The 22,597-nt window shown below is 37.3% G+C and overlaps 2 protein-coding genes and 1 long non-coding RNA gene across 7 annotated transcripts; 1 reads left to right on the top strand and 2 right to left on the bottom strand.

Annotated features, from left to right (window-relative positions):
• Positions 1–173: 173 nt before the first annotated feature.
• On the top strand, positions 174–5,180 carry LOC141899422 (L-threonine ammonia-lyase-like). Of its 3 annotated transcripts, none has more exons than XM_074785711.1 (13): positions 174–314; positions 1,083–1,282; positions 1,371–1,441; positions 1,536–1,581; positions 2,280–2,465; positions 2,661–2,716; positions 2,915–3,077; positions 3,161–3,251; positions 3,338–3,413; positions 3,488–3,613; positions 3,697–3,864; positions 4,001–4,058; positions 4,149–5,180. In XM_074785711.1, the coding sequence occupies exons 2-13, from the start codon at positions 1,109–1,111 to the stop codon at positions 4,245–4,247; spliced, it is 1,314 nt and encodes a 437-aa protein (XP_074641812.1). In that variant the 5' UTR covers positions 174–314; positions 1,083–1,108; the 3' UTR covers positions 4,248–5,180. The 3 variants fall into 3 exon arrangements, with proteins under 3 accessions (XP_074641812.1, XP_074641813.1, XP_074641814.1); XM_074785712.1 differs by having other exon boundaries at positions 180–314; positions 1,087–1,282; XM_074785713.1 differs by lacking the exon at positions 174–314 and adding an exon at positions 450–544.
• Positions 5,181–5,501: 321 nt separating this feature from the next.
• On the bottom strand, positions 5,502–8,519 carry LOC141898793 (UDP-N-acetylglucosamine transporter-like). 3 transcript variants are annotated; one of them, XM_074784892.1, is made up of 9 exons: positions 8,465–8,519; positions 8,031–8,226; positions 7,691–7,845; positions 7,495–7,617; positions 7,058–7,226; positions 6,811–6,929; positions 6,601–6,734; positions 6,424–6,523; positions 5,502–6,189 (listed from the first exon to the last, which is right to left on the bottom strand). In XM_074784892.1, the coding sequence occupies exons 2-9, from the start codon at positions 8,224–8,226 to the stop codon at positions 6,181–6,183; spliced, it is 1,005 nt and encodes a 334-aa protein (XP_074640993.1). In that variant the 5' UTR covers positions 8,465–8,519; the 3' UTR covers positions 5,502–6,180. The 3 variants fall into 3 exon arrangements, with proteins under 3 accessions (XP_074640993.1, XP_074640994.1, XP_074640995.1); XM_074784893.1 differs by lacking the exon at positions 8,465–8,519 and adding an exon at positions 8,324–8,337; XM_074784894.1 differs by having other exon boundaries at positions 5,502–6,523.
• An 8,635-nt stretch (positions 8,520–17,154) lies between these two features.
• LOC141900506 (uncharacterized) lies at positions 17,155–18,221 on the bottom strand. The gene is made up of 4 exons (XR_012618708.1): positions 17,972–18,221; positions 17,699–17,882; positions 17,493–17,612; positions 17,155–17,405 (listed from the first exon to the last, which is right to left on the bottom strand). It is a non-coding gene; the product is annotated as an uncharacterized LOC141900506 (long non-coding RNA).
• Positions 18,222–22,597: the final 4,376 nt, after the last annotated feature.

Genomic DNA, 22,597 nt, shown 5'->3' with positions numbered 1-22,597 from the left:
TCCAAAGACAGAATGTAGTATTAATTTGATGAGGGAACATTTACTAGTTGGATTCTCAAGTAGTAAAATCTTGTACAAACTGGCCGCGCGCATTGAAAGCGATAAATGTTTGATATTTATGCGGGATTCGAACCTGCTTTGGGTACTTAACGGCCATTAGTGAATGGGATCAATACTTCTTCAATCATAATATAACTGCATGTGTGAGTGTGGGATGAGAGAGGAATAGTGAATATTTAAAGCTTTATAAAGCGTTTATCTGAGAGTTTCGTGTTACTGGATATACACGCAGTAGATAACCTTATATAATAAAGGTGAGTTTGCTCGATGACAAGTCGTTCAAATTGTTCTTATTTCCGCGTAGTTTATTTTTTGCAAGATGGTGAATATCAGGAAGAGGAGGTGTGTGCGGCTGATAGCCAATCACAAACCGATTTTAATGTTTATATTGACATTTTGTGACAATTCCACGTGTCCGTTAGTGGTCAGAGTAGCTGACATGTCAACTAATTACAGCCACCAAGTTGGAAATATTTGATAAGGGGTAAATTTAGGCCTGCATTTTTCTCTGGAATCTAAAAAAAGTTTGTCCTTGATTTGTAAAAATTGGGTTAGCCATGTTATTGTTAGGGCCTAGTTATGATTGATCATATGGCCCAGTTTTAATTTCTCTATTAATTCAGTTTATCTTAAATCGATTTAGGCCTTATCCTTTTTGTGAAACTGGGCCCAGGGCCAGCAGGCAAAAACGATTAATTCTTAAAGTGATTCTTAGTTAGGCCTAATTATTTTCTTCATTTTCAAGAGTGACTTAAGTCATTAGTTGTAGGCTTAAGTTGTTACTAACATAGGCCTAGGCCTATAGCTGAGCTATAAAACTAATACCTGAGCTATAAAACTAATAGGCTACCGGTATATGGTCTAAGACATGTCTTAAATCTAAACTATGAATTTGTGCAGCTGGCCTCAGATTCCTAATAATGTTTTGACTACTGCACCATTTTTTCAACTGGTTTATTCACATTACAAACCATGTAAACTCCGTTTTAAAATTTAGTCTTTTTGAATTTTTGTTTTATTAGATAGTGTGGGCCCTATAGGAATCAGGATGCCGGCCGATGACGTCAATGGAGTCGCCTCGAGACTTGAAAGCGTTGATCTCGACGAAGATGTGATCAAAGATGAATTCTGCGATCCTGAAAATCCGGTTGCGATCAAATTTCAAGATATAAGCGCCGCTGCTTTTAAGATTAAAAATGGAATCGCGCGGACTGATTGTTCGGTAGGCGTGAATATATTTTCAAATCGGTTATCCTGAATTTCTAATTTTCGATGTGTTCATTCATGAGCTGCGTCCTTTTATCTTTCAGAAATCTCACATGTCTGATTTTACGGGCATGCAAATTTATTTCAAAAAGGAATTTTTACAACACACCGGCAGGTAAGACATCTATTATATCAACGTGGGCTTTATTTCGTTATTTTGAAATATCGACTCTTTCATTTCACACGGCATGACTAATTCTAAATTTTAGCTTTAAAGAAAGAGGGGCGAGGTATACTTTAATGATGCTTTCAAGTGTAAGTTAAATCAATGAATTTTCTTATCTCTAAGATGAATAAGTCTATGTTTAATGAAATATCTACGATAATCACATGCGTTTTATTGGTATCATAAAACTTGTTGGGAAAATATCATAGACATTCCTGAATTAGTGTTAGGCTATAAGCTATATGTCTATTATCGAGTTGACTTTAAATGACCTGTAGTCGTCTGTAGGCCCTATTCGATGTCTCCAACATTTCAAAAGGTACCTTTCAGTATGCTATAGATAAAACCCTGGGTGCCTATTGATGACCTGATATTAGTCTAACAATCAGTTATTGGTCTATTGCCAGCTGTACGTGTTGTGCATTGAGACAATTTTTGTGTTCAAAAGATTCGATGAATAGTAAGGATACATGTAGCCTGACAAAAACAAAACAAGTGTGTTTACAATAAAAGAAGGATTGAGCCTAGGCCTATATTGCCTTGTTGTGTCTGGTTTTTTTTATTATACTCTAGGCCCTTGGTTGGGCTACTGAATTAAGATCAGCATGAGTAGAATAAACTTTTGCCATCGCAGTTTTCTAAAAACATACCTGCTGTCTTATCTATGTCTTTCCAATAAAACAAATTTGAAAACTAAGACGCAATTCTTTAAAATGCCTCTTACCATTTTCTTTTGTTTAAGACAAAGTTTTGATTTCAATGATCAAAACTTTCAATTTCATATTAGGAGCAGAAAAAGGTCGGGGTTATAGCAGCTAGCGCTGGTAATCATGCTTTAGCTCTAGCTTATCATGGACATGATCTGAATATACCCATTACGGTGGTGATGCCTATTATTGCACCACTAATGAAAGTACAACTGTGTCGTCAACACGGAGCTAACGTCATCGTTAAAGGACAAGATATAGGAGAGGTTCGTTTTCACAAATACCGATATTTATGCTACACCTTTCGATTCATATAGATCCCTCTGATTGCTGCATACAAACATCAGTTCATAGAAATATCCTGTTCAAAACTTTCACTCTTCATAAGAATTTCGTCATAAGCAGATCTCGCGATGGCAACAAAAGATCTAAATGTTCTTTCATTGTTAATTTTCTTCTAGTCTCGAACTATAGCCTTGAAGATGGCTTCAGAGCAAGGTTACATGTACATAAATGGGTAAGACTTATCTGATTGAAAATGCTTAAAATCCCTGTAAAATGGCTCTATTAATGCTCTTTTGACCTCACTAATGATGTTAGTGTTTATATGAAATGAAAGTTCTGTATTCACTTCGATGATTTATGTGTTTGTTTCTCTCAATTGAATCGAGCTGATATTGAATAAAACAATGTTTCTGGTTCTGTTGTTCTCTAGGTATGATCATCCTCACATTCTTGCTGGTCAGGGAACGATGGGTTTAGAGATTGTTGAACAGGTTTCTGATATCGACGCTGTTGTAATCCCCGTTGGAGGTGGTGGTCTGATTGCCGGCACCGCGCTGGCTATAAAGAGTTTATATCCTGACGTACAAATTATTGTAAGATATTTTGCTATTCAAAAATTGCTCTAATACACAATTTTTGCCTGAAGTATGTCTTGATTTGTGTATTTTCATTCAAGGGAGTTGAATCTGAACGATGCCCTAGTTTTACGACTTCTCTCAAAGCTGGCAAACCAACTTACACAAAAGCATCCTCTACACTGGCTGATGGTAATGACAAATTGTGATAGTACATGTATTAGCTCATAACTGTCAGGTCAGGATGTGTAAACTAGCAAGTTCTTCTCAAATTTTAGGTTTGGCTGTCCCTCTCGTGGGTGTAAATGCATTTGAAACTTCCAAAAATATAATTGATAAAATGGTTGTCGTCAAGTAAGTCATGGCTGCAATATCAGATAGTCATTAAACAGGATGTATTATGTTGAACGGTATGTTTATGTTTGTAGCGAGGAATTTATAGCTCTGGCTATATTACGGCTAGTGGAATTAGAGAAATGTGTCTGTGAAGGGGCTGGTGCTACTGCATTAGCAGCTATTTTAGCTGGACAGCTACCTGAGTTAAAGGGCAAGAAGTAAGTTTTTCTAATATTGTGGTATTTTAGGTATCTCGTTTGTAGTTAGATATTGTATTAAGCAGCTGTATGCTATATTGTAGGGTGGTCGTACCATTATGCGGGGGTAATATAGACACTACTGTATTAGGTCGTTGTTTAGAGAGAGGTTTAGCAGCTGATGGACGTTTATGTCGGTTTCTTATTACTGTTTCTGATCGTCCTGGTGGTATTGCAGAGCTTACGAAACTGATTGCCAGTATGGGTGTCAGGTATGTTTCATCGAGAAGTCATTCGTCGTATGTCTATAACTGAAGTAAAAGCATCAATTCTTCAAGTTAAATGGTTATAGAACATTATGATTATTGAAATGTGTCATTTGATATTCAACTTTATTTTCATTTCTAGCATTAAAGATATCTATCATGAGAGAGCGTGGTTGAAAGCTGATATCTTTTCTGTCCAGGTATTCTACTGTTATTGTACTGTTCTCTGCTACAAATGAATACCGCGTGTTTTACTGAATTATAACATTTTCCTGCTTATTTATTTCTAGGTAAAATGTGTTGTTGAAACTCGGGATAAAGAACACGCAGAAGAATTGGAGCGAGCCCTACGCGCTCACTATACTCACATTCAGTGGGCACAAGCTTGATGTGACTGTGACAAGAAAAACGATTTATTCTTAAACAATTGATACAGTCGTTGAATATTAACATTTGCACCATCTGTGATTGTCAATCTTTTGATTATATTGATCAGTTCTATTGATTTTATTTACTTTGAGTAATACTGAAAAGTTCTATTGATTTCTTGCCGTTGCGTCTTTTTCGTTTTGCCTTTTAATTAAAACATGTGCTCTGGTATACTGTACAGGAACTGATAACTTGTTGAATATCGATACACTTGTACTTATGACTCAGGTTTAGGTGTGTTTTGTCCATGTCGGAATGTATATACATTAGTTCTCTAGAAGTTTGACCCCTGAACAAAATCTTGTACATAGACTAGGTTGAGTGTTTCGGTCATAGGTTGTTCTTGATTGTCTCTTGGTCTACTATGGGCGTGTATTAACAATTATTCACAATGTGCCATGTTTCACCATGTTCTTGTATATAAACAAACTAAGTGAGTATATATAAGCTCCCTAACATCAATTAGATAATGGTATCCTATACCCTGGTATAAATTTGCAATACATGTATAAAGAAACCAAGTCTAAATGTAAATACTACAATTTTTCTAGAAGTTTATATACATATAGTACTATCATACAATTTATATATGGTGTTATTAAGATTACATTACGCGACAGATTGTGCTTCTTTTTCCAGTTAAGAGCAGATTTTCTCTCGCCATTTTCAGACAATAACCGAAACTAACACCCTTTGTTGAGGTGTCGCGGTAGTAAAAAAGTATGCATGCAGTATTTATATGCCAGTAGTTGATATTAGTAGATATGATGTATAACCAGTTGACACTGACCCTTCATTATAAAGTACCGTATAGTTTGTTCTTGATAAAACTGCTGTTATTGATAATAGGTATTTCGCAGTTGAACATTGAATTCAATAAAGTTCGCGAAGATAAACCCACATTTATTAGTATTATATTTTCTATTATGATCGCTCTTTGTCCTTTTATCTTATTCCTCTGGATCCAGTTCCACAGTTGAGAGTTAGGGTTAACTCTTTTGAGTTCAAATTAGTTTATTTTCAATGTCTTAAATCTTAATCCCGCTCGATAACTCAAACCAGCCGTGCGTACACATTCTTTTCTCTTCCTGGAATTATCTGTCTTGAAATTAGATAGTGGCTGGGTCAAATATCTGAATTGCTGATGTCTGCTGAAACAATCCAAGTGTTTGTTAAAATGACGTACAAATATTAAACAAGTTGTTACTACCTGTACAATGTCTATTGTATTTTTATTATCAACAAAAAAGTAGATCCACAAACCTATCAAAAAAGATTCCTAGTATTTTTACATAGAATTTGATTAAAAATCTCCTTTAGCTGAACATAACCTAAACCACCATCAGGGTTTTCATGTTTGATACTAATACAACTAGAGAGATGTAACTACACGTAGTTTCTAAAAAATGATAAAAATGTAAAGAAAGGTAAAATGATCTTTGTTGAATACATTCGTTGTATGTTTTTTAATCACAGAGACTTAACGAGCAAAAACCATTTCACTGAGCCAGAAAAATAAATGAGTTTCGAAGCAAAATAATGTTAAAAACTAAAACCGGTTAATAAATTTCAAAATGGCTGATCAGCAAGCGGCATTCAATACATAGATTTGCGAAAGCATGTATAGCAACATAGGATATGGCTGTTAGAATATATAGAATAGATTCTTTTAACCTAAGTTGAGATTATCACTGTTTAAACAGATTCTAAATCTTGTAGACCTTTCATGATAAATACTTCTTTTGAGCAATATTTCTACGCAAAAAGCTATCAAAATATCTGACAAGTGCAATTCTTTTTGACTCTCAGATAAAGGGTTGCGTTATACATGCAATTTTAATATTATATACTAAACCCAGAGAAGTCTTCAATGGTGATAATTCATATGCATCGCTATGTTGCCTAAAAAAATAGAATTTATTAGATATGTTTGAACAACAGCCCTTAAAAATACCATCAACATGACTAGAAGCACTTGTTATGTAATATTTTACCCTATGAAAAGTTGATATATTTATCATGATCAAATGAAAGAAATTTTTTTCAAACAAAACAAGTCAAAAACAAAAATAGATTCTCTAAGTACAACTGCGTGTGCATTGATAAATACTGTCTCTGTTTTTATAACATTCATACTTTCGATGAATAAAATGAAGAATGAGCGTCTGGTTTCTTTCTTTCCATTCCATACAGAAATGTAGCACCAATGACCATAGCAGCACCAAGAAAAAAGAACCTAGAAATAGAAAATTATAACTTAGAAGGGTATATTTGGACTGTGAATTTCAATCATCAACTCATATATGAATTTACCATGATGGGTTGAAGTCGTGGAGCAGAAAGTATGATATAATCGTAGACAATATAATTGATAACGAGGTGGCAAATCCCTTCAAAATGTTATCTGCATATTTAATCACAACGGCGATCACTAAACCACCGAATGCCTGAAACATACAAGAAAAATCACGCTCAAAAATGTTCGTTACAGTAAGGATCTGGTTTTGATAACTGAGGAATTACCTGTAATGTGATCACAATCCACGTTACTTCATTATAACCTTGGAAGAAGCCATTTTGTAAAACAGCTGTACTGTCATTGATGAAAACACCAATAAGGCCAGTAATAGCACCAAATAAACCTCAAACAAAATAAAGTGCATATTTTTTACCTCTTTTCAATAAATGTGCAGACTGTTAAAAGTTTTGTTCATATGGGTTTAAAATGCTTGTACGATGTACTTAAAGTGTAAATTAAAAAAAGGCTTACCAAGTTGAACGTTTCTGATCCATAAACTCGCCTTGCTGCCTTTGAGAATTTTCTCAAAGTAAACACCAGCAAATCCACTGCTGAAACAGGCACACAGAACTGCTACTAGTCCAACGAACTGTTGTGATGCTGTATGTTCTTCTGTTGAAGTTGATTCTCCTGATGGCATCTGATGGCAACGAATGCAGGTATTAAACATGAAATGCACTTCAATCAAAGACTGAACATATGTACAGTGAAATCTCGATTATCAGCCACTGTTAGCAATGGCAGATAAGTAAACATAGTCTTGATTGATGATGAACTTATTTATTGCAGTTATTAGGGATTCAATATTTTGATGGAAAACTACGAGCGGCAGAAGATAATCGGAGGGTGGATAATCGAGGGTTAACTGTATCCACAAGCGTTAGAGGAAATAATAAATCGATGCTTACCTGGACAAATGCAACACCGAAAAATAGTATAAGCAGTGATATCCACTTTGTGCTATCTAATCTCTTACTTAAAATCAGTACTGAGAATAGTGCTGTGGTGAGTATTTTCAATTGATATGTAACCTAAAATCAGATTCATCAAATTATTATCAATCATAGGGCTCTCAGAAATCTGCATGATTAGCTTCTTATTTACCTGATAGGTAGCTGCATTCAGATTTGAAAGTGCAAGGAATAATAGATTGTTCTGGATGGTATAAAGCGCCGAGGGTATAAACAGTTTCAGTGTGTCCATCGGTTTATCAATAATTTCATTTTTTATCGTTAAAAACAGTCCAACTAATGACATTCCTGAAATGATAATAAGTGAAAGATATATTGAAGCAAATATCTTTCTTCAAGTTCTATAAATTCTGTTCTTCATGTATTCTTAGGCATATCATAGTAAATTCATTTGAATATATTTTCACTATGCAAAAAGAAGAAATCTGTATAGAAAACATGAATCTCAATGACTCTTTAAATGAAATGATTACCTTGTTCATAGAAAATAACAACAAAACAAGCTAAAAGTTTCATGAATTCTGCAACTGTGACGGCAGTTGATGACACATATCTGGGACCATCGCCCTGAACTGTTCTGGAATATCTCATAGTTAACACTAAACTTGTAGTTTGAAATATCAAAACTACCAAGCTTGTGTATTTCTTGAATTGTTGCGTTGAATACATCTGAAAATATTTCAAATAACAACAGACATTCATTAATGGAAACAGAATTGAAGGAAGAAGCCAATCTACCCAGAAATGATTGATGTGGCATACACACACTGCTACACCGAATGATTGTCGAATTTAAATTGTAATTGATAACAGAACAGCTTGCGTAAACAAAATACTACCATGCACCAAAGGCCAAAAATAGGAGGAAGGGTAGAAGAACTAAAATTAGGATTCTGCAGATACTTACGTTTTGATTGATTATTAAAATATTTTACTTAATACTTGGACGCTCAACAAAATGGTTATATTGTTTAGAGACAGCCGTAGTAATTATTAGGTCATCATTTTCAGGATTCGAACCACTCGAGGGTCGATGGAATTCCTCAAGAGTCATACAACTTACGAGCTACGTTTTACGACTTACATTTTACGAGTTACTACTTCCTTGTAAACGTTACGACTTTCGTGCGCATCCGAAGCGCGTTATTCATTCAACGGATTTCTTCTTCGATAAATTTCACTCTGAAATAAGTGGCGATTAATTGCGCATAGCCCAAACAAATTACTTCGATATGTTATTTCTGTTTGTTCATTTAAACAAGTTTATTGAATTTGTAAATTTACCGAGTAATAAAAAAATCTCTACATTTTGTGTTGTCACCCAAATACCTGTAATGGTTGTGAGTGTAAAAATATATAAATAAATGAATTAACTAAGCGGATGTCCCGGGTTCGAACCCAGTAAATTACTGATACTGATTCAGCAGTGATCCTGCAGTGATGCTGAATAGAGGTGCCCGAAGGGGATAGATCAATACGAATTCGAATATTTATAACACTCCAACCATTCCCATGGTATATGGAGGAGAAAACAGTATTTACAATTATTTACAAAAACAGTAAATAAAAGCACTTTGAAACATAACAAACGTTATTTACAACATTCTATTTACACACACTACCGGAGGGATCTATATACATCTAGACCTAATTTGATAAATTTAGCAAGTTTAAAGGTTGGATTTTTTAAAACATCAAGATTCCGAAAGGTATTTGAATTTAGGTAGCTTTTCACGGAATACGGTGTCAAAAATGAAATGTAGTTCGTCGCCTAAAACGTTACAGTTGGAACATAATCTATCGGTTCTCGGTAGATGGAGATTTGACAATTTATTTACAGGTAAGAGATAAGATCCAATCCTGAACTTGAATAAACAGGTCACTAAGTCGTAATTAAGCCGATTTATATAGTTTTCAAATTTAATATCCTTCTTATATTGTCTAAAATTAATGTATAACGGGTTATTATTTAGCCTAAATTCTGTCTCTTGCACATGCTGATCACGGAGTATACGGTGTAATTCCGTATACTGTTGATTCAGACTGGTCCTGATGCTGAATAGATGGGTGTTCGGCCGGGTTCGAACCCAGTAATTACAGATACTGATTCAGAGTGTTCCTGATGCTGATTAGATGATGTACAGGTGTGTCCCGGGTTCGAACCTAGTAATCACTGATACTGATTGAGATTTGTCCCGCCTGATGCTGAATAGAGGATGCACAGGGGTGTCCCGAGTTCGAACCCGGTAATTACTGACACTGATCCAGAGTGGTCCTGATGCTGAATAGAGGATGTACAGGGGTGCCCTGGGTTCGAACCTAGTAATTACTGATACTGATTCAGAGTTTCCGGCCGCCTGATGCTGAATAGAGGACGTACTGGGGTGTCCCGACCGTACGGTGCTGCCGCTTTGCTCATCGTTAGCGGGATTTCCATACACTAACTGAAGTCAACTCTGGCAATCGTCGTGCTGTCCAGTTATACTCCGTAACCCTTACTTGCCAGCGTTAGTGTATGAAAATCCCGCTACGGATGAGCATAGAGGCAGCACCGTACGGTAAAATGTTGATATCTTAACAAAAGTTATTACTGATAACTGATGCATAGTGGTCCTGATGCTGCATAGAGGATTTACAGGAGTGTCCCGGGTTCGAACCTAGGAATTACTCACACTGATTCAGAGTGGTCCTGATGCTGAATCGAGGATGTGCGGGTGTCCCGGGTTCGATGCCAGTAATTACTGACACTGATTCAGAGTGGTACTGATGCTGAATAGCGGATGTACAGGGGTATCCCGGGTTCGAACCCAGTAATTACTGACAATAATCCAGAGTGGCACTGATGCTGATTAGAGGATTACAGGGGTATCTCGGTTTCGAGCTATGACAATAAGTTCGCCATCTATCGGAATTTCGCTGAACTGTCAAAATGATTGAATTGACGATAGCAAAGTTTAAGAATGAATCATGTTTCGCATGCGCCATCTACCGGAATTTAGAATCAATAACTAATAAGCAGGATGTCCCGGGTTCGAACCTGGTAATTACTGATACCTATTCTGAGTGGTTGTGATGCCAAAAAGACAGGGGTGTCCCGGGTTCGAATCCAGTGATGACTGATACTGATTCAGATTGACCCGATGCTGGATAGACGATGTACAGGGCGGGTGTCCCGGGTTCGAACCCAGTAATTACAGATACTGATTCAGAGTGATCCTGATGCTGATTAGATGATGTACCGGGGTGTCCCGGGTTCGAAACCAATAGTGGTCCAAGTTGTCCTGATGCCGAATAGAAGATGTACAGGTGTTTCCCGGGTTCGAGCCTAGAAATTACTGATACTGATTCAGAGTTGTCCGGCCGCCTGATGCTGAATAGAGGACGTACAGGGGTATCCCGACCGTACGGTGCTGCCGCTTTGCTCATCGTTAACGGGATTTCCATACACTAACTGAAGTCAACTCTGGCAATCGTCGTGCTGTCCAGTTATACTCCGTAACCCTTGCTTGCCAGAGTTGACTAACGTTAGTGTATGAAAATCCCACTACCGATGAGCATAGAGGCAGCACCATACGGTAAAATATTGATATCTTGACAAAAGTTATTACTGATAACTGATGCAGAGTGGTCCTGATGCTGAATAGAGGATGTACAGGAGTGTCCCGGGTTCGAAGCCGGTAATTACTGATACTGATCCAGAGTGGTCCTGATGTTGAATAGAGGATGTGCGGGTGTCCCGGGTTCGATGCCAGTAATTACTGACACTGATTCAGAGTGGTACTGATGCTGAATAGCGGATGTACAGGGGTATCCCGGGTTCGAACCCAGTAATTACTGACAATAATCCAGAGTGGCACTGATGCTGAATAGAGGATGTACAGGGGTATCCCGGGTTCGAACCTAGTAATTACTGATACTGATTCAGAGTTGTCCCGCCTGATGCTGAATAGAGGACGTACAGGGTTGTGCTGACCGTACGGTGCTGCTGCTATGCTCATCGTTAGCGGGATTTCTATACACTAACTGAGGTCAACTCTGGCAATCGTCGTGCTGTCCAGTTATACTCCGTAACCCTTGCTTGCCAGAGTTGACTAACGTTAGTGTGTGAAAATCCCGCTACCGATGAGCATAGAGGTAGCACCGTACGGTGAAATGTTGATATTTTAACAAAAGTAATTACTGATAACTGATGCAGAGTTGTCCTGATGCTGCATAGAGGATTTACAGGAGTGTCCCGGGTTCGAACCTAGGAATTACTCACACCGATTCAGAGTGGTCCTGATGCTGAATGGAGGATGTGCGGGTGTCCCGGGTTCGAACCCAGTAATTACTGATACTGATTCAGAGTGATCCTGATGGTGATTAGATGATGTACAGGGTGTCCCGGGTTCGAACCCAGTAGTGGTCCAAGTTGTCCTGATGCTGAATAGAGGATGTACAGGTGTGTCCCGGGTTTGAACCTAGTAATTACTGATACTGATTCAGAGTTGTCCCGCCTGATGCTGAATAGAGGATGTACAGGTGTCCAATACGAATACGAATACGAATACGAATACGAATACGAATACGAATATTTATTACACTCCAACCATTTCCATGGTATATGGAGGAGAAAACAGTATTTACAATAATTACATAAACGGTAATAAAAGCTACAAAACTTAATTAACTGGTCTCACACTTATGTAACACTTATGTACATAATATACTATTTACTATTTACAATACATATATTTACAATACATATATTTACAATTCATATACTACCGGAGGGATTTATATACATCTAGACCTATTTTGATGAATTTAGCCTAATTTAAAGTTGGATTTTGAAATACATCTAAATTCCGAAAGGTATTTATTTATATCTAAGTGGTTTTAACGGGATTCGGTAATCAAATTACAATCGAAAATAAAATGTACTTCGTCTCCTAAAACATTGCAGGCGGGGCATAATCTATCGGTTCTGGGTAAATGAAGGTTTGATAATCTATTTGCAGGCAGGAGATAAGACCCAATCCTGAACTGGAATAAACTGGTCACTAAATCGTCATCAAGCTGATTAATGTAGTTTTCAAATTTAATATCCTTCTAATATTGCCTAGAATTAGTGTACAGCGAGTTATTATTCAACTTAAAATCTATCTCTTGTACGTGCTGGTCTCGGAGTACACATTTTAATTTCTTTGAGAGTGTCATAGAGTTAACCATTAATTGCTGCGTCCAAATATATGATAGACCGCAGTCATCAAAAATCTTCTTAATAAATAACAGCCAGGGGCTCTTAAACCTATCATTAACATATAAATTGAGAGATATTTTATAAAGGATTGAACTTAGTTTAGTTTGCTTGCACGATATCGTTTTAACCCAAAAATTGAATAATTCGTAACTTTCATTATAATTTTACAGAATAAGCAGTGGAGGTTTTCTAGTAAATCGAGATTCTCATAACCCCAGATTTTGCAGCCGTATAGAGCTACATGAGCGACACACATGGTGTCCTGACCGTACGGTGCTGCCGCTACGCCCATCGTTAGCGGGATTTCCATACACTAACTGAAGTCAACTCTGGCAATCGTCGTGCTGTCCCGTTATACTCCGTAATGCTTGCTTGCCAGAGTTGACTAACGTTAGTGTATGAAAATCCCGCTAGCGACGAGCATAGAGGCAGCACCGTACGGTAAAATGTTGATATTTTAACAAAAGTAATTACTGATAACTGATGCAGAGTTGTCCTGATGCTGCATAGAGGATTTACAGGAGTGTCCCGGGTTCGAACTTAGGAATTACTCACACTGATTCAGAGTGGTCCTGATGCTGAATGGAGGATGTACGGGTGTCCCGGGTTCGAACCCTGTAATTACTGATACTGATTCAGAGTGATCCTGATGCTGATTAGATGATGTACAGGGGTGTCCCGGGTTCGAACCCAGTAGTGGTCCAAGTTGTCCTGATGCTGAATAGAGGATGTACAGGTGTGTCCCGGGTTCGAACCTACCTAGTAATTACTGATACTGATTCAGAGTTGTCCCGCCTGATGCTGAATAGAGGATGTACAGGTGTCGAATACGAATACGAATACGAATACGAATATGAATACGAATATTTATTACACTCCAACCATTTCCATGGTATATGGAGGAGAAAACAGTATTTACAATAATTACATAAACGGTAATAAAAGCTACAAAACTTAATTAACTGGTCTCACACTTATGTAACACTTATGTGCATAATATACTATTTACTATTTACAATACATATATTTACAATACATATATTTACAATTCATATACTACCGGAGGGATTTATATACATCTAGACCTATTTTGATGAATTTAGCCTAATTTAAAGTTGGATTTTGAAATACATCTAAATTCCGAAAGGTATTTATTTATATCTAAGTGGTTTTCACGGGGTTCGGTTAGCAAATTACAATCGAAAATAAAATGTACTTCGTCTCCTAAAACGTTGCAGGCGGGGCATAATCTATCGGTTCTGGGTAAATGAAGGTTTGATAATCTATTTGCAGGCAGGAGATAAGACCCAATCCTGAACTGGAATAAACTGGTCACTAAATCGTCATCAAGCTGATTAATGTAGTTTTCAAATTTAATATCCTTCTTATATTGCCTAATATTAGTGTACAACGAGTTATTATTCAACTTAAAATCTATCTCTTGTACGTGCTGGTCTCGGAGTACACATTTTAATTTCTTTGAGAGTGTCATAGAGTTAACCATTAATTGCTGCGTCCAAATATATGATAGACCGCAGTCATCAAAAATCTTCTTAATAAATAACAGCCAGGGGCTCTTAAACCTATCATTAACATATAAATTGAGAGATATTTTATAAAGAATTGAACTTAGTTTAGTTTGCTTGCACGATATCGTTTTAACCCAAAAATTGATCATTCTACGCTTTGCGTCAATATACATAGGATAACGCCCTAGTTCTGCCAGCACTTGCACATTATGGGAATATTTCGTAACTTTCATTATAATTTTACAGAATTAGCAGTGGAGGTTTTCTAGTAAATCGAGATTCTCATAACCCCAGATTTCGCAGCCGTATAGAGCTAAATGAGCGACACACATGTTGTCCTGACCGTACGGTGCTGCCGCTATGCTCATCCTTAGCGGGATTTCCATACACTAACTGAAGTCAACTCTGGCAATCGTCGTGCTGTCCAGTGATACTCCGTAATCCTTGCTTGCCAGAGTTGACTAACGTTAGTGTATGAAAATCCCGCTACCGATTAGCATAGAGGCAGCACCGTACGGTAAAATGTTGATATCTTAACAAAAGTAATTACTGATAACTGATGCAGAGTGGTCCTAATGCTGAATGGAGGATTCACGGGTGTCCTGGGTTCGAACCCAGTAATTACTGATACTGATCCAGAGTAATCCTGGTGCTAATTAGAGGATGTACAGGGGCATTCCGTGGTTCGAACCCAGTAATTACTGACACACTGATTCAGAGTGGTCCTGATGCTGAATAGATGGGTGTTCGGTCGGGTTCGAACCCAGCAATTACTGATACTGATTCTGAGTGGTCCTGATGCTGGATAGAGGATTACGGGTGTACCGGGTCCGAACCTAATACTAGTAATTACTGATTCTGATCCAGAGTGGTCCTGGTGCTCATTAGAGGATGTACAGGGTTGTCCCGGGTTCGAACCCAGTAATTACTGACACTGGTCCAGAGTGGTCCTGATATATGAGAAAACACACTCATCAAAAGTCTTCTTAATAAATATTAGCCAGGGGCTCTTAAATCTATCATTCAGATACAAATTAAAAATCTTATAGAGAATTGAACTAAGTTTACTTTGTTTGCGCTCAATCAATATTTCTCATGTAATCGCCATCTATTGGAATTTGGCTGAACCGACTAGACAGCTCTTATTTGTCTCACCGACTCTCCTTCGTATTCGTATTCGATTAAAGAAGAGTCAGTGAGACAAATAAGAGCTGTCTAGTCGGTTCAGCCAACTTCCAATAGATGGCGATCATAGCATCATTTAAACTAGGCGAATGTCCCGAGTTCGAACCCAAAAATTACTGCCCCTGATTTCAGTGGTCCTGATGCTGAATAGAGGATAAACAGGGGTGCCCCAGGTTCAATACTTGAGTAGACATATTCTGGGTAAAGGTGACAGACACTTCTTCAGTAAACCGGCTCGTCCTTACTAGGATTAACTGAGACCCGCTAGATTGGCACGAGTTGAAGTGAAAATCTGAGTTAGGTTTACTGTAGTTATCTATCATTACACTTAACGTGTTAGTATATACTGAAAAAATATAATCTGGACTATCTAGTTTAAATGTGCATGGGTAGACCGAGTTCTCCTTACTAAATCAATTAAAACAAGCGAGTACAGGTGATTGACTGTAGACAATAGAATTTCAAAGAGTTTGAAAGTGTCTGAGTCAATGTGATACTATACTTGATTAGTGTGATTCGAGTTAGAAGAGTCGAGTCCACTGTAGAACACAGAAAAACAACACAAACAATTTGTAGTGAACAACTAAACCACGAATAGGTTTTAGTCTTCGTGATAAATAGTTCAATATGTATTTATAAGTAAACAAAGAGGTCAACCAACAACCAATAATCAAACACCAATCACAAGCACTTTAAATCAATTAAGTACCACAAAATCAATATCTATCAATGTAACAAATAAGACAAGATAAAACTGGTTAAGTACTTTCCACCTCGTTTTACTATTTACACCAAGTTGAGAATACACTACAGCTCCTCTACAAATCACCATATCATTTCATAGAAATAAATAAGTTTTACAAAAACAAACGAGTTACGAAGTGTAATTAACAAACACAGACAGAAGTCAACAAGAAGAAATCAAGGTCAGTCATCATGTCATGTCAAGTTCAAACACACTACAGAACTGACTACTGCATTTCAGTTCCACCTCAAAACAACAGCAACAATTCTTTAGAAACGATCAAAGATATTCTAACTGGTTTTATTCAAATCAAAGTAAATCTCGAATTGAACACACATATTGATACACAGGGTCAGTTGCACACACATAAGAATTCTCAAAGTCTTAACATTCACAAGAATTCTCCAAGTTAAGCAACGCATTAGAGTTCTCCAAGTTAAGCAACGCATTAGAGTTCTCCAAGTTCAAGCAAAACATTGGAGTTCTCCAAGTTCCAGTAACGCATTAGAGTTCACCAAGTTCCAGCAACGCATTAGAGTTCTCCAAGTTCCAGCAACGCATTAGAGTTCTCCAAGTTCCAGCAACGCATTAGAGTTCTCCAAGTTCCAGTAACGCATTAGAGTTCACCAAGTTCCAGCAACGCATTAGAGTTCTCCAAGTTCCAGCAACGCATTAGAGTTCACCAAGTTCCAGTAACGCATTAGAGTTCTCCAAGTTCCAGCAACGCATTAGAGTTCTCCAAGTTCCAGTAATGCATTAGAGTTCACCAAGTTCCAGCAACGCATTAGAGTTCACCAAGTTCCAGCAACGCATTAGAGTTCTCCAAGTTCCAGCAACGCATTAGAGTTCTCCAAGTTCCAGTAATGCATTAGAGTTCTCCAAGTTCCAGTAACGCATTAGAGTTCACCAAGTTTCAGTAACGCATTAGAGTTCACCAAGTTCCAGCAACGCATTAGAGTTCTCCAAGTTCCAGCAACGCATTAGAGTTCTCCAAGTTCCAGCAACGCATTAGAGTTCTCCAAGTTCCAGCAACGCATTAGAGTTCACCAAGTTCCAGCAACGCATTAGAGTTCTCAAACGATCAACAGGCGCCCCCTGATTATCAAAGTCAACATCGAGTTAGATTAGATATTTCACACATTTTCACCTACAAGACAAACAAACAAACATTAAAGGATATTTTCAACAATCAACCAAACATTAAAACATAAGTCGTTTTTCTATTACAACATACCTGATTTATAGTCTGTTCAGATTCATGACTCATCCATTCTTTCAACTTTGGAAGAATATTCATGTGAATCCCTGAAGGTATTTTTCCATCTTTTAGTAACATAACATCTCTAGATATTTCCTACTCACAAAACGAAAACTCAAAATATGAATAATTTTGAATAACAGGAGATTTGAAAATTGATTCATGTAATTTCAAAGTTATACCTGATTTAAAGTCAGTTCAGACTAATGACTCGACCTTCCTTTGCAACTGTTAACTTTGTGACTCTACTTTGTTGCTAAGGCAGTTAATTAAGTACAACTGATCTCAGTGGTGACATTCATCTAACTGATGCCTCGTGATTGTGTTATCTCTGATGACTCAATTCTATGGACCTCTCAATATTTGCTACAAGAAAACACAAAATACATATGAATACCGGCAATGTTCAATTTTTGATATTTGAAAATTGATTCATATCATTTTCAATATTATACCTGATTTAAAGTCAGTTCAGACTAATGACTCGACATTCCTCTGGAACTGTTTACATGTGACTCTTAATTGTTACTTCGTTCCTGACTTAGAGGCAGATATAGCACAGCACCACTGATCTCATCTCACTTGTGATGCACTTATCTCACTGGTGACGCCCTGATCTATCCACTTGGAGGGACATAGTTCTGTACTGATCTCACTAGTGATATTCTCATCTATGGTGACACTCAGTTCTGTGGTTAAACCTCTCAATATTTGCTACAAGAAAACATAAAATATGAATAATTTTAGATTTTGAGACTTTGATTTATAGTCAATTCAATGACTTATCCTTCTTCTGGTATTGTATGTCTAATGATTTGCTGCAAGAAAACATGTAACAGACCAGCATAATGTTTGAGACTTTTCCTACAACAAGAGAACCATGTTTTATGTACCTTGATACATGATTTATAGTCAATTCAGACTAATGACTCGACGTTCCTCTGGAACTGTCAACCTTCCTTGCGACTTTTGCTGACTTTGACGGAGATGAATCAGTGCTACTGATCTGAGTGGTGACATTCATCTAACTGATGCCTGGTGATTGTCTCATCTCTAGTGACACTCAGTTCTGTGACCCTTCAATATTTGCTACAAGAAAACACAAAATATGAATAATTTTCAATTTTGATACTTTGAAAATTGATTTATACAATTGTAATATCATACCTGATTTAAAGTCAGTTCAGACAAATGACTCGACGTTCCTCTGGAACTGTTAACTTTCCCTGTGACTCTCTTTGTTTCTGACTTTGAGTGAGATAACTCAGTACATCGGATCTAGCTGATCTGAAGCTCTAATCTTTCTATAACCACTGCGACTTAATCTTCAGTACATTATTTCAGACATAGATATTTTAACATTTCATTTTTACCATTTTACAATTAATCATTAACCTTTTATGTTTTTGTTTACAAAATGAGTATTTAAGATTGTTTGTAGAATTAATGCTTTTCAATGACAAACACTGAAACATTATCACAAATTATATCCACACACAAACAAAGATAGCACTCTACATGCCGATCATGCGCATGGACCCGCGGGTGTGCATGTGTATCCCCTGAAATATACATAAACACAATTTGTGTGTCTTTATGTATTTAGTGCCATTTCATGCAAGTGCATTAGTGCATGGATGCATCAGTGCAAAGTGAGAAGTCAGGTACAAAGTGAGACGTCAGGTACAAAGTGAGACGTCAGGTGCAAAGTGAGACGTCAATTGTTTTCACCGGTGTTTATGATGATCGATCTTCATTTAATAGGCTATAAAGGACAAGAATTGGCCCCAATGTTTTGAAGTTTTATTAACTCAGGTTTAGAGTTTATCAGCATTGATAAAACACTCTGACCCAGTTTAGCTGATTCCTATCTAACAAATCTACTGAACAAGTAATGACTAATTCAAGTTTTAATCATCACCCTTAATTAGAACAGAATGTAGAAATCAACATGTAACAGTATTTCCCATCTGTTTCTTCATTGACATGTAAAGTTTATAACATCATTCTTTTAAACCTATTATTCTTTTATACCTTTTATTCCTTTTACATAAAGTCGCTACAAGGGAGATCAGGCAGCAAAACTCACCAAAACTCAATATATCACCCCAAAACAGAGTGTATCAATTAACACCCAGCAGCAAGCAGCAGTATTAAAGGAGGTCATCAGTGTTGTAACACACTGACAATTCAGTTCGTTTGTCACGTTTCTAAGTAACAGTTGAAGAAGGAAGGAGGAGACTCCTGAACTCAATATCACCCCAAAACAGAGCCAGCAGCAAGCAGCAATATTCAAGGAGGATGATTCATGATATTATAATGTTTAATGTAATAATTTTTATTGTAATATGCTAATGTAATAATTCAAGAAGTTCAGGGATGGAGGTAAGAATTAACACGCAGCAGCAGCAACAAGCAGTATTAAAGGAGGCCATCAGTGTTGTGACACACTGACAATTCAGTTTGTTTGTCATATTTCTACATGACTGTTGAAGAAGGAAGGTGGAGACTCCCGAACTCACTATCACCCCAAAACAGAGTGTATTAATCAACACCCAGCCTCAAGCAGCAGTATTTAAGGAGGTCATCAGTGATGTAACACACTGACAATTCAGTTTGTTTGTCACGTTTCTACATGACAGTCGAAGAAGGAAGGAAGAGACTCCCGATCTCAATATCACCACAAAACAGAGCCAGCAGCAAGCAGCAGTATTAAAGGAGGTCATCAGTGATGTAACACACTGACAATTCAGTTTGTTTGTCACGTTTCTACATGACAGTTGAAGCAGGAAGGAGAAGACTCCTGATCTCAATATCACCCCAAAACAGAGTGTATTAATCAACACCCAGCCTCAAGCAGCAGTATTTAAGGAGGTCATCAGTGATGTAACACACTGACAATTCAGTTTGTTTGTCACGTTTCTACATGACAGTTGAAGAAGGGAGGAGAATGCATCGATATCACCCCAGAGCATATCAATTAACACCCAGCCTCAAGCAGCAGTATTAAAGGAGGTCATCAGTGATGTAACACACTGACAATTCAGTTTGTTTGTCACGTTTCTACATGACAGTCGAAGAAGGAAGGAGGAGACTCCCGATCTCAATATCACCACAAAACAGAGCCAGCAGCAAGCAGCAGTATTAAAGGAGGTCATCAGTGATGTAACACACTGACAATTCAGTTTGTTTGTCACGTTTCTACATGACAGTTGAAGCAGGAAGGAGAAGACTCCTGATCTCAATATCACCCCAAAACAGAGCCAGCAGCAAGCAGCAGTATTAAAGGAGGTCATCAATGATGTAACACACTGACAATTAAGTTTGTTTGTCACGTTTCTACATGACAGTTGAAGAAGGAAGGAGGAGACTCCTGATCTCAATATCACCCCAAAACACAGCCAGCAGCAAGCAGCAGTATTAAAGGAGGTCATCAATGTTGTAACACACTGACAATTCAGTTTGTTTGTCACGTTTCTACATGACAGTTGAAGCAGGAAGGAGAAGACTCCTGATCTCAATATCACCCCAAAACAGAGCCAGCAGCAAGCAGCAGTATTAAAGGTGGTCATCAATGATGTAACACACTGACAATTCAGTTTGTTTGTCACGTTTCTACATGACAGTTGAAGCAGGAAGGAGGAGACTCCTGATCTCAATATCACCCCAAAACAGAGCCAGCAGCAAGCAGCAGTATTAAAGGAGGTCATCAATGATGTAACACACTGACAATTCAGTTTGTTTGTCACGTTTCTACATGACAGTTGAAGCAGGAAGGAGGAGATTCCTGATCTCAATATCACCCCAAAACAGAGCCAGCAGCAAGCAGCAGTATTTAAGGAGGATGATTCATGTTGTTATAATGTTTAATGTAATAATTTTTTTTTATATTTTAGATATCACCCTAAAACAATGTGTATCAATTAGCACCACCAGCAAACAGCAGTATCAAAGGAGGTCATCAGTGATGTAACACACTGACAATTCAGTTTGTTTGTCACGTTTCTACATGACAGTTGAAGCAGGAAGGAGGAGGCTCCTGATCTCAATATCACTCCAAAACAGAGTGTATTAATTAACACCCAGCACCAAGCAGCAGTATTAAAGGAGGTCATCAGTGTTTAATGCACTGACAATTCAGTTCGTTTGTCACGTTTCTACATGACAGTTAACAACCTTCAGGTGCAAGGAACCAAAGTGAAGCAATCAAACAATAGCATCTTTGAGTATAACACTTTTAAAATGTGTAATGTGATAATAATTTGCTGATACAGTATACACAGAGAACCAACACCAGCATTATTTCAATGATTCAACCACCATAAAGCTATCGATGGATAGCTGTTTTGAATATTTATACATTTAAAACGTAAAGTCGCAATAAGGACGATCAGGAAACATAATCAGTCCCAATTCACCGACATATATTACAATATATACAATGTACCAACACCAGCGACATTTCAAAGATTCAACCACCACAAAGCTATCGATGGATAGCTGTTTTGAATATTTATACATTTAAAACGTAAAGTCGCAATAAGGACGATCAGGAAACATAATCAATCCCAATTCACCGACATATATTACAATATATATATACACAGATCCAACACCAATGACATTTCAAAGATTCAACCACCACAAAGCTATCGATGGATAGCTGTTTTGAATATTTATACATTTAAAATGTAAAGTCATAATGAGGACGATTAGGAAACATAATCAGTCCCAATTCACCGACATATATTACAATATATACACAGAACCAACACCAGCGACATTTCAATGATTCAGCCACCACAAAGCTATCGATGGATAGCTGCTTTGAATATTTATACATTTAAAACGCTAAGTCGCAAAAACGACGATCACAAAATATGATCCATCCCATTTCACCGACATATATTACAATATATACAATGTAACAACACCAGCAACATTTCAATGATTCAACCACCACAAAGCTATCGATGGATAGCTGTTTTGAATATTTATACATTTAAAACGTAAAGTTGCAATAAGGACAATCACAAAACATGATCAATCCCATTTCACCGACATATATTACAATATATACA

The sequence above is a fragment of the Tubulanus polymorphus genome, chromosome 2 (assembly GCF_964204645.1).
Source record: "Tubulanus polymorphus chromosome 2, tnTubPoly1.2, whole genome shotgun sequence".
Taxonomy (NCBI): Eukaryota; Metazoa; Nemertea; class Palaeonemertea; order Tubulaniformes; family Tubulanidae; genus Tubulanus; species Tubulanus polymorphus.
The sequence above is the reverse complement of the archived record's forward strand: the minus strand, read 5'-3'. Positions and strand labels throughout refer to the sequence as shown.